Raw genomic sequence first — 17,491 nt, forward strand, 5'->3', positions numbered from 1 at the left:
TGAGAGCTGGTTCTTGGGCAGAACTTACTGTATTTACAAGCAGTTCATGCTCTTTGCACATTTCACTGAGAGGCACCTAAACCCCAGAGGAGAATTTCGGTGAACACCCAGAGATATTTGCAGCTCTGATCACAGCTGCGAAGAACCCTCTGTTATCCTTAAGTTCTGCCAGTGAGAATGGCAATGCTGGGAGGGAGGGAGGAGGGGAGAGGGCACTTCAGAGATCCGAGGCTGCCTCTGAGAAGCGAATCTTTCTTGCTCGTGTTCGGGGATTAGGAGGGAGGGGCAAGCTTTTAACCTATAAAGATGCTAGCAGCTGATTTCTGATAGTTGAGATTGCTGGCGAGAAAAATGCCTCAAGATCAAACTGTATTGGTGTATTTTCCTGCTTTACAGTTATGTGGAAATGATGGAAGAAGTTTTCGTAGCTAATCATCTTTACTGTCACTTTTTTTATGTATCATTCAGCCCCACTGAGGTGAATTTGACAGCTCGGGTGCAATCACAGCAATAGGTGTCCCTGCTTATTTTCAAGGCATGCTATAATCTGTTAATTTTTTAATCACCATACCCAGTCACTAAGAACAGGCATTCATGCTGTACCATAATCACACATATAGACACATTTTTCGAAGTTGGTTTTGACAAAGGAAATAACCTTCTTAAAGTCTGGGTGCCTTTAAGCAACATAATACATCCATTCACTGCTCGTGAAGAAATGCTACTTATTTCTAGCAGTGATTTTTTAACCTGAGTCTAGAAAGGCATTCAGTGGTGAATGCTTAACTACTAAAAATACAAGCTGCTTTTCATGGCAATTCTCTAACTTCTGTTGGTATATCTTTTTTAAAAATCAAGGCATGAGAAGAAAACCCCCACACAATTTCAGCACTGAATCCCTTGCAATTCATTATTCCTCTCAGCTATGCATTGAACATCACAGAACAGATTTGTCTGCTCCAGAACTGTAAAAGTGAACTACTACTGCGGGAAATCCAGCATTTCTTTTTAGAAGAGCATCAGTACCCGAGAACACACGATTTCTTACCTGAAAAGCTTTTGGGCTACCTGCAGAAAATGTGTCTTCTTAGCCTTAAAAAAGTAGGCAAGGCTCTCACTGGCATTCCTGTTACTCCAAAAGAAGGTATATTAGGTCCTTTAGGTTGTAATTTTCACCGGTTGTATGCAAGAAGTGTGCTGGGTCTGCTCGCGTAGGAATAAATAAATAAAAAAACGGGCAGCACGAACCGAACAGCAGCTCATGGAGGGAAGAACAAGACCTCTAGTGGTCACAGCCTGGAGCTGAGGAAGGAACGATTCCCTCCTCTGGAGCGGGGACAAAATGGTTGGGTGCGACAGCGCAGCCGAGACCTGGTAACGTGTCCCTGATGTAACAGAGGGATAAAGGGAATTAGTGTCAAACAGAGACTCTGAGCAGCACCAGGGGGAAACCAAATTCTGCTCAGAGGGGCTGCTGAGCCCCTGGGATGGGTTCTGACCCACTGTGGTGAAAAGACTCAAGGGAATCTAGAACATTATTTTACACGCTCAACTTCATCGTCTCGTTAAAACAAAGTCAAAGCGTTTAAATCAGGGTCACTTTTAAAACTTCAGCAAATTAAAAGGCATCCGTGAGGATTCTTCACCGTCTGAAAGGAAAATTTCGAATCATTGCTGTTGTTGTTGGGAGATAAATGTCTTTGTGCCTGTCAGGAAATTACATGAAAACACAGGATTACAAATCATGTCATGGATTGCAGCATTTTGACTTCAGGACTTGGGAAAAATAAAATGTTTCCTTTTGAGGAAGTTTGAAAGAAGTTCTGAGTTATGAAGGTCATAGTATTCTATGGAAGTTTGAGAGTTCTGTAATAGCTGCTTAAACACCTGCAGAATGTAAAAAATGGCATTTCTTGCACTATTTCTTCCTGTCAATATCGTGTGCTTTTAGAATGATTAGAAAATGTTGATGCTAACATATTTTCTTCCTATGAATTCCTAAGGGAAGACTCCTAGACAACTTCATGTGCTTTTTAGCAGTCTTAAGGTGATACTGAGTTGTACTTTATTATATATAAAGTTGTACTTTATCATATATAAAGTTATATTTTATTATATATAAAGTTTTCTTGTCACAATGTGTGTTTCCATGTGGCAGGGCAGCTTTTGAATGATCTTTTTCGAGTTCTTAGCGTATTCCTTTCATTTGGGCTTGCAAAAGCTTAAATGTTATTTATTTTTGCACACATAAATGGATTTATCAGGCATTTTGAGTACTCCAGCTTCAGAAAGAGTACAATCCCACGCTGTAAGTGATCCACCTGTGTTGATTTGTGTCTGGTTTGCTTTCAGAGTCATTTTGTGGCCTGCATGACAGCCATCCTAAACCAGATGAGTGACCAGCATTATTCAGTGTACATTGAAACTTTTCAGACAAGCTCAGAACTAGTGGTGAGTACTAATTTTAAGTATTTCATTTCCTGTGAAAAAGCAGTGGTATTTTTGTGGAGCATCTTGTTTGATTTTTCCTAGTGTGAATTCTGTTTCTGTACATTTTCTGCCTCTGTGTCACTGTGTTCCCTCCCTCTTCTAATGGTGACATTGGACAACTTTGTAAATGTTGGAAGGACACAAATGTCTCCTGTTGACTCTGGCACCGAGATGGTGATGTAATGATCAAGAGTAATTAATGGGATCTTTGTGTTAAACTGGTCTGTGGAGGGAAAAACCCAAACCAACAAAAAATCCCAACAAAATCAATCCTCAGCTACTTGAACCCTCCCTCCCACTTCACTCATTTCCACTTTTCATTTTCACTGTTGCATCTACTCCTTCTCCAGATAATGTTGTAAGATAAATGCAGTAAATTCCCTATTCTTGTAGTGCATCTTTTCATGTCAGTTGTTTACAGCATAATTTATTGATACTTGGGGTACGTTCTAGTTTGTGCCAGGGGTCACTATGTTCTGGAGGGTTTCCATAGTCTTATGTCTGTCTTTTTACACTCCTGACTTAACTCTGAAGTAAGTCAGGGTATTGGCAAAGGTTTTGATTGCACCATCAGGGCACTCATGGACAGTTTGTCCATGGAGGCACTACTTGCACTTGTCAAGAACTGACCACTTTCCCCTCTTTCTTGAAGTCAGAGTGGTGCCATAACTGGAATGTTGAATGTGAACTAAATGGACTAAATAAAAAAATCTAGTATTTTTCAAATCTATTTATTCTTTATGCCTAGTGAGACTGTTTTCTTCATTCATTTAAAAAAAAAATCAACAATTTTACTCTAAACTTTTGATTGTTCACTACAGCTTCTTCTTCAATTCATCTCTGCCTTTATTTTCTTAAGATCCCAAGGTAGTGGGGCTTTTATCTTTCATTTGGAGACATTTCATTTCTGAGACTCCTGTAAGACTGCAGTTCCAATCTTGGCCTTGCTGAGATCCCCAGGAATTCTTCTCTTGGCTTCACTGGGAGCAAGGTGGAGCAGAAACTGTGTGTTCCACAGCCACAGACTGACAACAGTTTGTCGTTCTAGGACTTCTTGATGGAAACATTCATAATGTTCAAAGATCTCATTGGGAAGAACGTTTACCCTTCGGACTGGATGGCCATGAGCATGGTGCAGAACAGGTAAAATGGGGATGGAGGGGCAGAGCTCACACTCCACGTGCTTTTGCAAAGTGAATCACTTCATGTCTTACAAAAAGCCTTGCAGTGCAGTCTGAGACTGTTCTGTCACTCCAGCCTGGGGGATGCCAAGAAGTTCATCTGAAATAATGTGCTGGTCATCCATTAGATAGCTTGTTTTCTCTATTTTAAGTCTACTTACAATGGAAAGTTGTATTTCACAGTCAAGTGGAAGTACATAGTTGGCCTTAATGTTGACAGTCAACAGAAGCCAAACTGTCAAAGGTCAGGTGAGTCTTACATGTACAGTTGCACAGGATGAGAATGTCCCCGCTAATATGTCAGCAAATTCATTGGGGTGCCAAAAATATCAAATATCTGAACCATTATGGGTTGCTAAAAGATCTGATGATAAAGACCAACACTTTGGGTGCCACACACTATTTGCAGGAGGAGGTTGATGGTGTTTGCTGGAGCTCACATCCCTGAGGGAATGTATTGCTATACTAGGGATAATTTGGGGTTTCATCATGATTGGTTACTCCAAACTCAGGTATATTCCCTCTGCAGATGCAGATGGCACTGAAACAGGAGTTCTCTGCTCCATGAGAGCTTGCTGTTAATAAGCAATCTAGAATATACTCTAGAATTCACTGAAGGATTATCTTGTGGACATAAACTGCAGGTTGTACACCTTCACCCACAGCTATAATCTGGTTTGGTGGCATCATAAATGATGGTGGGATACTCAAATTATTGTGTGATCTCTGTTCAGCCACAGGACTGCTCTTGTCTTGCTGTTCAGATTGCAGGCAGCACAACCAAAGTTTCATGTCATGTAGATTTTGCCACCACATGAGCTTATTTTCATTTTCATATCGTGTGATAGTGGAGAGGAAAGAAAAGTGACCTTTCTGCACCTCCATCATTGATAATGGTTTTGGACAGATGGCTTGGGACAGCTTTTCACAGATGGATTCCTTCAGAGCAGCTTTAAATATTACTTGTTTGAAGAGGGAGGAAATGTTCTTCCTTGAGGTGTGAGTTTTCTTGCTGATTATGGGCATCAGTTAGAAATAAATGTTTTGGCAATGAGGGAAGGTGAGCAGATAAGGTACAGGATGGACTATGAGAGAGTTTATCTCATAATAATTGTTCCTGGACCTTCTGAGGTACTGACTTTATTCTTTTTGTGTCTCTAGTCTGTAACAGTGCAAAGAAAACGATATTTGGACTGAGAATGCAAAACAAACCCCGTGGCTGCTCTAAGCAAAGTTAGTTCAGTTTGTTTATTTGGGGAAGTGGCAGGTGAGGAAAAGTTTCCTCAATATTTAAACACGTAGAAGTTTTTACAATCATCTATGTATGTAGGAGAAATGATATAAAAAATAGCCATGAGCATGGGATCAACTTCCCTTGTGAAATTTTATTTTTATTTGCTTGATTTCCTCCTCCTCATAGTTCATGGAAATCATGGCTAAAAATCTCACTGAAAGGAATCTGGACTTGGGCGGGGGGGGAAATAACTTCATTTACATTTCTTAATTTATTTGGATGTTACCTTTGCAGCTGAACTTCTTCTTCTCAAAGAAACACTCTGAGTTAGATGGTGGATTAGATTATGAAGTGAATACACTTTTTTTTTTTGAGCAAGACTTCTGTTGACAGTTGCCTGCACTATCATTGTTTTAGTTTTGTAGAAATGGTGGTAACACTGGGTTTTCTGGAAGTCCCAGAGAGACTGGTCTAAGCATTAAGTCTCAAAGGTACATAGGTTTTGATTCACTTAGAAGTGCACGTGTGCTGTTTGTTTGCAATGCCCCAGGACTGTAATTTTACTCTCCCAGTTTTATAATGTAAAAAAGGAGAGGACAGAGGATACTTAAGGAAGTTGATAATCTCCTGGGAGGCCTCAGGTATCCAAGCCTCATTTCATCACTACACTGAAGCTCATGCAGAGGGATCACTGACCTCCTCTGAGCTGGGCAGGTGCAGATCTGCTGGTGGATGTGTTCATTTATAAATTACAGGTGGATGTGTTCATTCATAAACTACAGGAGTTCCATCCCACTTATTCTGACCAAGCCAGTCTTTGGCCTACAAGGTAAAATCCAACTCAGTGCACATTCTTATGTTGCTGCTGCTGAGATTTGCAATTATTTTTAATGTAGCAAGGATTACTCTGAAAAAGTATCAGTTTAGTCCTAAAGCACCTGGCACATGGAAGCTCATCAAACCTTTCCTGTGTAAAACTGTTTCTCTGGTCTAGAAAATGCTGTTGACATCTGCAGTAGCCACAAGTATAGGATCATTTTATTCTGTAGGGGTGGGAAGTGTCTGTCTATGTTCAAAGCCTTTGGGGCTTGAGGCTTCATTTGGTGGTTCCTTTATTGCCTCAGGTGCTGACAATAAAAATCCCTTTGTGGGACTGTAGGTGTCCTAATGACTCTGAACTGGGTGGGACAGGTTGGTCCAGGCAGGTTTTGTTGCTCTAAGCCTCATCCCATGTAAAGAAAAAAATCAGCATTAAAAAAAAAATATTTAGATCCTATTTAACAGCTCTTCTGTAAACACCTAAAATGACTTGGCACTGTTTATACTCCTTGATTATGTTGCTGTTCTCAAAAATGCATGAGGAAATGAGTTATTGATCTTGCTTTCGTATCTTAATTTTATGTTATATCAACAACTGGGGGAGGAGGAGTTTTATCAGTCTTTATAGGAATTTTGGTTTGGTTTTTTCTTTGTTCAGGTGGTTTTTTTGAGGGAATGAATGTTCTGTGAAATAAATTGAAGACTAATTTAGATTTCTAGATTTGTCTTGTTAACATTCTTTACTCCAAACCAGAGAAGTAGCAGAGAAAAAGTCACAAGGGACCCAACTTGGCTCTCTTATAATAACACTGAGAGAAGAAAAGAAAATTAAACCCCCCCCCAAGAAACCAAACACAGTAAGTGCCAGCACAGCACAGGTTTTGCATCCTTAATTCCCCTGTTGTGAGCAGGAGGCTCCATGCAGACCTTTTTACACTCTGGGGGAGGTGTTTTACCTCAAGTCTCCACTGTCTGATTTTGCAAAAAGCTTCTTTAGGGCTGTGGGCACGTGTCCTGAGTCACCTGGCCAGTGGCAGGATGAGCTCTCTGGGCATTCAGCAAAGCCTGGGAGCCTCCCCTGCAGCATCTCCTGTGTTTTGGAGCTTGCAAGGACAGTGGGCACCGGGGGAGTTTTGCTTTAGGATTTACTGCAGCACAGAGATGTAAAATTCATACATTTATGGAGAGGCAGAGGAAAGGGAAGAGTAAAACCAGCACTGCAGGTTTGGTCCTGTTTGTCGAGCAGGTCACTGTCACTACTGTCATATGGAACTAAAGACAGGCAGGAATGACATCAGGGATATTTCAACTAAAATTTGGGTGTCTGGCATAGATAAGGGGCAAAGAGTGAGAGAATGACTTCTTACAGTGTCCAGAGGAAGGGAGAATGGACACATTCATGTCCAGGAGGAACTGAGGTGGGTGAGATGAAAGAAGCTTAATTGACTGAACTTACTTAGACAAGCTTTGCCTCTATCAGGATAGAACTATTTCACTCTAATTACTTTAAATCACTATTCTAAATAACAGGCTGTTTGCTTTTAGAGCATGCTCTGATTCCCAAAGCCCATTTGGATGAGGCAGAGGCTGTGTGTACTAGTCCCACTGGACAGACAGTGTTCAATGTGCAACAGAGAACGAAAAAAAGGGAATAAAATACCTTTTTTTTCCTGGTTTGGTTTTTTTTTTTTCTCTTCCAATAACAGCAAGATGGAAAGAACATTTTTTTGTGCCATACTAGGTGGGGCAGAACACTTTGGGAAACAGCAATATCATCATTGAGGTCATGAGGAGATAAAGTCAGAGTTATTTTTGTGATCCTCCATGGTAGATTTAATTAACTTTTGTTCTAATTAAGGTTGCTTACTGCACACTTCTTACTAGTTGCTACTGCTTGTATATGCACTTTATTCCACTCATGACACTTAGATATTGGTTATTAACTTATTTAAAGCAGTAATTCCTAGGAACATGGCATTTGTGGGGGAAATGCTTTGCTGGCTTAGGTAACACCATGTAGTCTGTTTATCCTTCAGCTGTTTATAACAATTTTAATTTAGAGTTATATAATCCCTCCCAGGAAATTCACGTGTCTTACTGTCAACATGAAGTGCATGAGGAGTCAGATTTGCTGAGTAAAAGAGGAGTTAGTGGGGTGAGCAAATAAAGGGAAAGTATTCAAATCCCTTTCTTCTCTTTCTCTGGGATTTGAAAGGGAAATTGCTTACACAAAGTCTGAAGGTATTTGATCTTATCATAATTAGTACCTGATATCAGTTTGGTCTGTGTCCAGTCTGAAGTGGCCTTGGTAAGCACTTTGATTGTGTGTCCATTTGAGTTGGTTTTTTGAGCCTTGTCCCTGTTATATTTAGGCACTTAAAAATGAAAGGGAACAGTGTTTCACCAGTTCATTTCAAGGTCGGCTCCTACTTGCTGAAAAGCTCCTGTGAGATAACACTGTAGGGTATTTTCTAACATCAGGAGTTTGGCTTTTTCTAAAATATGTTTTCATTACCTGTGTATCTGAGTGTTCTCAGACATCTGTCAGAGTCAAGTCTTCCCCGGTGCTTTTTAAGTCTTACCTTGAAAGCTTTAGCACTGCGGGTATTTGGCAAAAGAGCTGGAATTGTTGTCAATTTTCTTTCGTTATATTTACTAAAAATAGCTTCTTACTTGCTGATTAAATGCTTTGTAACACCCTCAAAACCCGGTTCTCCTGTTGGAGCATCATTAATAATTCAGCAAAAGCCCACTGTGGTTTCTAAGCAGTGTCCCCTGCACCCCCAGGTACCTCAGCACTTCTCACACTGGGGGTTCTCTTGGTACCCTGGGCCTGGCCAGGCAGCAAAGTGAGGCAAAATAAGTTCCTCTTTGCCTAGCAAGGGACTGCAGGGATTTCTGTTCAAGAAAAGGGCAGTAGGGATTCCAGGCCTGGGGTTTGGGTTGTTTTGGGTTTTTTTTTTTTTTCATAGCTCATCTGTGAATGACCCTGCGAAACATGATTTCTGAAATACGTGGTTTCCACGCTCTGCATATTCTGAGCACAACCTTTGAAGAGAAACATTTCCCTGGAAGGGTTAAATACCAAATTGGACATGGCTTGGAGCAACCTGCTCCAGTGGAAGGTGTCCCTGCCCATGGCAGGGGGTGGACTGAGATGAGCTTTAAGGTCCCTCCCAACCCAAACCATTCTGTGATTCGATGATTTCAAGTTGTAAGAGAGAAAAACCTCAAAATAATTAAAGTATTAGAACTGCTTCTCACTGTTTATCTAGGTAGAAATGAAAAATTGTCATATTTCCAAGAAAGAAACCCCAACACAACCCCCAACTGAGTAGTTTGGGTTAGTTTTACTCTTTTTTTTCAAAGATGTGTTGGAAATTAAAATTCATTTATGTAACCAAGGTTGGGTGATGGCGTTACAGTTTATTCTGCACAAATAAGGCCGAATTTTGAAGGCTGATCTGCTGCATACAAGTAACTCTTTTCTTTGATCTCATTTTCCTCTGCAACTTTTGACTGACTTAAACATCCTTGACAGGAATGCAGTTGTTTTCATAAGGGCTTGAATTTTCAGGTGGGCAGAACACATTTACACACAGGCTTAGGGCATATTGCAGAACTCGGCAAATTTAATGTAGGAAAAAATATTTTAAACAGCAAGTATAAATGTCTAATGAAAACATTCCTTTATGCACACTTGCACAAAAGGGTATGTGAAGTATTTTAACAAATTCAAACAGTTTTTACTGTTTAGTCACTGCTTTAACTGTGTTTAGTAGCAGGATGTAGTGAAAGTTTAGTAATAGGTTGTGTCCTTGAACAGTTTGGTTTTGCTATGAGACTAAAGATGTCCTTGCTGAAATGCAGTTTCCCTGTTAACATAAATTCTCTTCCAGAGCGAAATTTATTTCTTTATTTTCCATGCTGGGGTATTTGGTATCTAGTGCCTCAGTGTTCTTAAATTTATATCATCTTTCCATTACATCCAGGTTACTATTTCCTCAGTGCTCTCAGATTTCTATCTCCTTCCATTTAACTCTGGATTATTCGATTTGCTCAGTGTTCTTAACTTTGTATCTCCTTTCCATTAAATCCAAATTACTCTGTTTCCTCAGTGTTGTCAAATTGGTACCTCTGCTCCATCACATCCAGGTTACCCTGTTTCCTCATTGCCTTTTTCAGTCTCTGCAACAATCAGTGTTTGCAATGGGGCAAACGGCAGAAGGTTGGTCCTGGAAGAACAGAAGGAGGCAGATGAGGAGAAGAGGCAGTTGTTTCACTGTGGGCTGTAAATTTACTCCCTTGGGGAGTTGCACTTCCAGCTGTGTCTGGTGTGTGTGAGTGAGCAAATGCTTTGCTGTGAGCCCCAGGCCTGGCAGAGAGCAACCCTTCATAGAATTGTAGAATCACAGACTCAGCTGGGTTGGAAGGGACCTCTGAGATCATCAAGTCCAACCCTTGATCCAACCCTGCTGTGGTTCCCAGCCCATGGCACTGATGCCACATCCAGTCTTATCTTAAAAACCTCCACCATGGAGAATCCACCACTTCCCTGGGCAGCCCATTCCAGTGGCTGACCACCCTCTCTGTAAAGAAATTCTTTCTAATATCCAACCTAAACCTCCCCTGGCACAGTTTAAGACCCAGCCCTCTTGTCTTGCTGATGGTTGCCTGGGAAAAGAGACCAACCCCCCCCGGCTCCCCCCTCCTGTCAGGGAGTTGCAGAGAGTGAGGAGGTCTCCCCTGAGCCTCCTCTTCTCCAGGCTGAACAGCCCCAGCTCCCTCAGCCTCTCCTCACAGCACTTGTGCTCCAGTCCCTTCCCCAGCCTCGTTGCTCTCCTCTGCACCTGCTCCAGCACCTCAATATCCTTCCACCTGCAGCTGCCTGACTCTGACTCTGCCCATGGAACTCTGCTTTTCCAGCCCGTGCATCTTTTTAGCACCAACCACTACAAGATGCTTATTCTGCACCAGCTCTGCGTGGTGCCCGTTGTTATCCATGTTGTGGAATTATCTGCTTCCCAAGAATCCAAACACTTTAATTATGCAGTGGTTGCAGCAGATAATCCTCCCAGCAAGAGAGGCAGTTGCACATCATGGTGGTGGTACACAGTGGATGCCTGTTAGGTTCTGACTGCAGTCATTTATTTAGGCTTTTATCTAAAATGCAGAGGGAAAACCTGCTGTGAGATATCCCATTCCCACTCCCACTGCAGAGTATCTCATTTTTCCTGCTATCAACTGCTGGGATGCTCCTGCTCCTTGGCTACGAGGTTTCTGAGCTAAAAGAAAAGTCTCCAGTGGAGAGAGCAACTCAACACAAACCAAAACCATCTTGGTAATCTGATGTTCTCAAAAAGTCAGTAAAAGAAGCTGTTACTTTCCCAACTATAACTTTGACCTTCATAAAAAAGCCCTTCAGGTTCTTTGCTATGTGGCTGCTATAAAATACTTTTTCTATGCTTTCAAGCATTTTAATTTTAGCAAAACATATGGGTGTTAAGACAATGAGGAGTATTTTCCCTTCTGTAGAACATATGTACAAATTAGTAAAAGAAAAAGATGAAGAGTTACCCACACAAACTGTTCTATGTCACCACAGAAAAGACTGAAAATTCAGTATTCCTCATTTTCATCAAATGTTGTAAATGCAATTGAGAATTTTTCTGTGTTCCCCCTTTCTGATTAACTTTGACCAGCCCGTCATATCATATGAGATTTTCAGGAAATCAAATATATGCAAATTTATCGTATTTAACATTATTTTGAGTGGTTATTTTCATGTTTTTAAACAGCAGCATCACAAAATAACCCTGCTGGTGGTGTATTATGCATTTGATGCACAATGATCTCTTTTAAAAGGCATAATCTGCTGATTCAATGCAACTTCTTCTGTACTGAAGGGGAGTATTCTGTATTAGGCTGGGAAGTGGTGAGCTCACATGAGCAGTGATTAGACAAGAGGCAGATTCGTAGGTACCTGTAATTACAGATTATTTTCTTAGCTTCAGAAAAAGCCAGGCTTTCCTAAAAGTAAAGAAATTATGTATTCTAAAGAAAAAGTCTCACTCACTGAACATTTTCAACGTGAATATCTGAAAAATCGGGAGCACACGGATTGTGTTGAACCATAAAGCAGATTTAGTGAAGGGGTTTCAAGCACAGAAAGCTTATGGACCAGGGGAAAGGAAAAGCAAAACCCAAATAGCATTTTACTTTTAAAGTTTTATGGTGAAATTATGAATAAAATACAGAGCAACTGGGGGAGGGAGGGGAGAAGAAAAAAAAAAAAGAAAGGAAAAATAAGAGGTTGGTTATCCACACTAATTTTGTGTAATTCTCCAATTTTAATCCTTTGATTTGTGAATAGTCCCTAGAAATACCCATGAAAATATGTTTACCAAAGTATCACCCCTGCACCATTCTTAGATGTAGAGAAATGAACACTAAATGATATGGAAATGATACACAAACATGATATAAATGGTGATTTACTGCTAGCAGGTGAGAAACAAAAATCAGTGGAAGAATGGAGAAGTAATTTCACAATATGAATTCAAACCTCCTTAAAAAATGAAGCCATGGGATTTTATTAGTGTGTGGCATCCTGACATAACCACATTAAATCATTACATTCATCTTTTAAGAACTTGGTTTCAGCTTTGTGTCTTATTCCCAGATTTGATCTGGCACTGAAGACAGCACGTGATTTTAATCTTTTCTTTAATTCAGAATGTGTCTACTACACAAAAAGTTGGCTGTGATGCATAAAAAACAAAGGAAACTGAAGTGAGAGGAACCTCACAACATAAGAAAAATTACTGAGAGTCCCTTTCAGGCTCAGTTACTTAGAGCTCAAATGAGCTTTTTTATATATATTTTCTAGGTATGAAGTCCCTTGAACTCCAGAAAACATCACATTTTCAGGAGTTTGAGATAAATATGTATCTAATATGCAGTTCTGACAATGCATTTTGATTCCTAAATGAGAGCTAAGAAGTCTTTAAAGCATGGTTGAGGTAGATGCTGAAGGAAAAGCTATATACAGAGCTTTTGGCCAAGTCAAGAGCTCTCACAGGGAGACTTCACTTGTGTGGCACAGAGAGTTTGCACATTCCTGTCTTTCCTAGGATTTCATTGGTGCTGCTGTCAAATTAACTCTGACACATTATGGAGTGCAGTATTTTGGATGCTTGGCACAGTGCTCAGGGTAAATTTTCAAATCATGCTAATAAGGAAAATGAATTGTGCATAAACAATTTATAATTGAGACAAGAGTGGAGGGAGAGCAGACATTTGGAAGCAGTTATTTCCTGACCACGTTGGATTACACTCTGGGTGTACATTGAAAAAGAATGTGGGAAAATGACAATCACTTTATCATTAGAATTCAACATGGATGGTACAAAAAATTATTCTTCAGCCTGTAGTGAAACTGAGGTGACACAAGGGAGAAATATGATTAAATTATACTGCTTTCTTTGCACCACTGGCCATATTTTTCCAGTTACCATGGAAGTGGTATTGCTTTCTAAGTGTTGCCATTATTGTGCTCTTAATAACTAGGTTTCATGTAGCCACAAGGTTTTTAAATATTGTTTCCATCTTGCATTGTCCTTCCTTTCTAAATCAATGATTGCTTGCCGTGTGATTAGGAGATAATTTCTGCCGCTGCTTTGTAAAGATTTTATTATTATCTTTTATCCTACTTTCTGAGACTTTCTCCTGCTGCTCTCTGTTGGTACTGAGATAGTACCTGTGAGTTTTTAATCTCTTCTGTCACACTGATTGATTGCTTGTCTGATCCCTCTTTTGTGAATTTTTCATCTTCCATCATTAGTTCAGAGTTGCTGATCAGGGTTTCAGTCCTGGACAATGATCAACATTGGGGATTGGGTCTGACCCACTTTTGAATCTTCTCTTTATGTAACGTGCCTTCCTCTGGCTTGGCACACAAGAAGGAAGAGAAAAGGTGACAGAAGCCTACAAGAGAATAATTTGACTTCAGCTGCTTTTCCCTTGTGTTTGTTTTATGTTAAAATACCCATCAGGTATGTTCTGCACAGAGTTTTATGAGGACACTACTAATAAATCAACAAAAATTACGTGGGAGTATTATTTTGGCTCTGCTATTCCTGCTCCAGATTTCCTAGAATTGGCATAGTGGCCAAACAATGTCTATCAGAACTCAGAGAAGATCTTAAAAAATAATAGTCAGTACATCTCCCAGGTTTTGAAAGAACTTCCCTCATACTCCTCATCTGTTCAAGGAGAGGATTCCCTGATGAAAGTGCTGATTGATCAGCTCTGGGGATTGCAAAAAACCCCTGCCAAACTGAAGTTAATGTAACTCCTTCTGCCTTGAATTTGTGGACCAAACTGTGTGAAGGAAAAGCACTTGGGGTTTGTGGGAAGGAGTTCTGAGTTGTAAAAACTGTCTTTGCCTTCATTGGTTATCAAAAAAAAACCCACCACAAACCAACATATATGCCAACATTTCAATGGTTTCTTTCAGTAAGAGGTTTCACAACACAGGTAATACATTCTTTTAAACCTTATCTCTGTTTTTCTGTGTCTGATTATCCAGTAGAAGTTTGTACTTGATTCATTTTTTCCACCTGCCATTACATCAGTGCAGTCACAGCTTTAGCAGCCACATCAAACATGAGGTTGGGTTGATGCTCATAAATACCTGAGTTAATTCAACCTTCACCTCAGTATCTGGGTTACTCACCTCAAAGCTGAAGCAATGAACTCCCAAATCTTACTCATGTGAACCTGAAAAGACTTTGAAAAGCATCTCACTGGTGTTGGGCCACTGCTTTAAAAAGAATTCATGTCTAAGAGTCTGAGGAAAGGCCTATTTTTCCCATGATTTTGGGAAGGTTTCTGATTCTGTATCTGATTTATGCACCTTTTCCAAAATCATTTTGTGGCCCCAGAAGTGTTCTGTGTTTGGAACAAGGTGCAAGAACAGGCCAGATCTGGCAAAGCAACCTAAGAACATTCCATGTGAATTTAAGGGTTTGGTTGGATGAGTTTTGGGGGGGTTTGTTTGTGTTTTAGGTTTTTTTACTGTAATCACCTCTTGTTTTATGCTGCAAGGAGCTGATGCACCAATTCTAACTAGTTTGCTAAAAATAACTTGAAGTTCCAGATCTGCAGTTTAGGTTTATCTCCTATTTACACTTCAAAAGCAAGGACAATGTGCAGACCTATTTTACTGTTAAACAGAGAGTCATCATCTTCCAAGGAATATCCTTGAAATCCTACTTTGATCCACTTGTTGTTTGTGGATACAGAATTCTTCCCTTGCTCCATCTCTGTTTTATTTTATTTGAAGGAGAATTAATTAAGGAATCCTTATTTTGAGGTGACTTATGAATTATTTTTTTGTCTCTCATAAATTATTTCTGTCTGTTACTTGTGGTACCTTTCTAGCCCTGCTTAGAACAGACACCTAAGTGTTTGAAACTAAGTACAGTTGCACAGGATTCTATTAATTGGCCTTTCTTTCAGGCCAAAATTTGTAAAAAATATCTCAGAAAGCACAATAAAGTAAAGTAGAAGCAGCAGGAAAATCAGAAAGATAAAACAGATAAGAGCAGTTGATCCATGGCAATTCTTTGGTTGTCTTAAGCCAAAACCCTGTCTTTTTATACTCAGATTTAGTCCAGAGATTTTGGGCTTTGAAGATCATCCACGAACCTTCAGACCCAAGACTTTGGTATGAACTGTACATTAGAAGCATTAATCTCCATAAAGTCAGGATATATCATGGGAGTTATTGAGGGGGAAGGAATTTCAACACTTTCAGATCACAATTATTTAAGCTGATGAGAAATTAATTTCATATTTAGTGTAGAAAAATTATCGTGATTAAATACCCAGAAGAACCTATTTGTAGTCCTGTATGATGATTAAAATTAAAGGAAAACATGAACATTAAATGGAAAAAATCATGGAATGATATTTTCTGTGTGAGAAATGAGGATCCTGTGCTTTGGTCAGTCCAGTTCAGTATGATCTTGCAAAACAAAGCTCTGCAGCAATCCCTGAGCTGAGAGGAAAGGTAAACTCCAATGTTCTGTCACAGAAACAAGGGAAATTCAGTTATTTTATACTGGGACGAGATAATCCCTTTCAGCAGTTTGTCTCAATCACTTCTCCTGCAGTCAGACAGGACAAACTGTGCTCTTCTGAGCTGCTCTGGGACACTCCTACCATCTCTTTTCTACCTCTGTCTTCTCCATTATGTCACTTATAGTTGATAACTGATGTTATGAATAATCATAACCAGTCAATGATTCAATTCTTTAAATAGGAATATGATGTCAGGAATAATTAACATTATATTTTCTCTTGTTTTCATCAAAATCTCCAACTGTTTTATAAATACCTGTTTAGTTTTATACTTGTGGCCACTTAATTAATGCCCCTTTTTGGTGATAGGGGAGACTGAGGCACACAGGAATGAAATCACTGGGGCAGGACAAATGGCATTGGCAGGAGCCAGGAATAGAATTCAAACCTACTGCCTAAGTGACTTCCAATGACAGGAATAGATACACCCTTTAGGCAAAATACAGATGCATGAAAATGTTTGGAATTTGACAGCCTGGAAATATTGCATGCTCCTGAAAATATGTCATTCCAGTCTGTCAGACAAAAATATCTGTGAGAGGGAAAGGGATATTTACAGAAGGCAGTTTACATATAATTATATTGCATAGAAACCTGTAAATATTTTTAATATTATCAGGAAATTTTACTGGGCATTAAATACCTCAGTATTTCTCAAATGTCCTTGAGGCTTTTTATGTATGGCTAACATTAAACCACAAGCTCTTCACAAAAACTTTAAGGTAAGACCCACAGGGATATGTTCATATTATAAAATAGATGTGCACTAATAAATTCATGAGTGTGTAAGCTATGATATTATGATAAGTTACTGTGTCTTTCATGATACTTCCATGCTAAGAGTAAAGTATTTAAAAGTGTGAGATTTTTTTTAATGCACCATCCCAGAGTCTCCCAAATGGGATATTTAGGTGACATGTTTCATGAGAAGTGTTGGAATAGTGAAAACACACAGAATTTGGGAAGTAAAAAAAACCCTCAGAAATGGAGGACCCTCCTCCTACTCCAAGCAAAGACTTTGTGAGTGAAGAGGAATGCTCCTCTCTGAGCAGCTGGAGCTGAAGAACTTGTAAATTAAAGGATCCAGAGCAATGTAGTGCTACAAGAAAGACACACCCCTAAAAAAGCCTTGCCCTAGAACTCCTGTTGGGAAGAGTGATGAGGATGATGACACGGAGTAACACGTGGGTGTCTGTGCTTCTGCCTCGCCGTGTGGTTTTTTGGGCTGCCTAAAGCAGACCACTCTTTTTAGAATCCCCTTTTTCTGCAACATCTTAAGCTGTTTGTGTCCAGTATCAGGCAGCTTTGAGGAGATAAATGTACCCGTGTGAGTGGAGCGTTAGGAAAGAATGTGTTTATTTTCTTGTGGGCAGTGTGGGACAGTTTGCAGCAGAAATCACATTTTCCACGATAAGACCTTATCACGTAAAAGGTGGAAGAGCAGGTTCAATAGTCTGGGAAAGAGCAGGGGGGGCACAGGGCAGTTCTGTGAGTGCACAGAGGTTGTTTAGCAGAGCTGTCACAGCCTGCAAGGGCAGCATTGAGCAAAATCAGATTTCTTGAGCTTGAGGTAATTTGGTGACAGACCTTTTCACAGATCAGCCCCTTAATTCAGCTGGCA

General features: G+C 39.9%; 2 protein-coding genes across 3 annotated transcripts in view; one reads left to right on the forward strand and one right to left on the reverse strand.

Annotated features, from left to right (window-relative positions):
• Positions 1–1,337, reverse strand: part of INSYN2B (inhibitory synaptic factor family member 2B) — a 29,277-nt gene extending 27,940 nt beyond the window's left edge. The window contains exons 1-2 of one of the 2 annotated variants that reach the window (XM_027722167.2): positions 1,249–1,337; positions 1,049–1,126 (exon numbers count right to left, since the gene is read on the reverse strand). The gene's annotated coding sequence lies outside the window, so the exon portion shown is untranslated. The other variant, XM_027722168.2, reaches the window with a different exon arrangement.
• DOCK2 (dedicator of cytokinesis 2) overlaps positions 1–17,491 on the forward strand; it is a 164,451-nt gene that overhangs the window by 100,425 nt on the left and 46,535 nt on the right. Inside the window, exons 28-29 of the mRNA XM_039385240.1 lie at positions 2,353–2,451; positions 3,539–3,633. Of these exons, the coding sequence (XP_039241174.1) occupies positions 2,353–2,451; positions 3,539–3,633 (194 nt within the window). The remainder of the gene's footprint in view (positions 1–2,352; positions 2,452–3,538; positions 3,634–17,491) is intronic.

Source organism: Pipra filicauda, unplaced genomic scaffold (genome assembly GCF_003945595.2).
Source record: "Pipra filicauda isolate LSUMZ 115617 unplaced genomic scaffold, ASM394559v2 scaffold3_size10097308_pilon, whole genome shotgun sequence".
Taxonomy (NCBI): Eukaryota; Metazoa; Chordata; class Aves; order Passeriformes; family Pipridae; genus Pipra; species Pipra filicauda.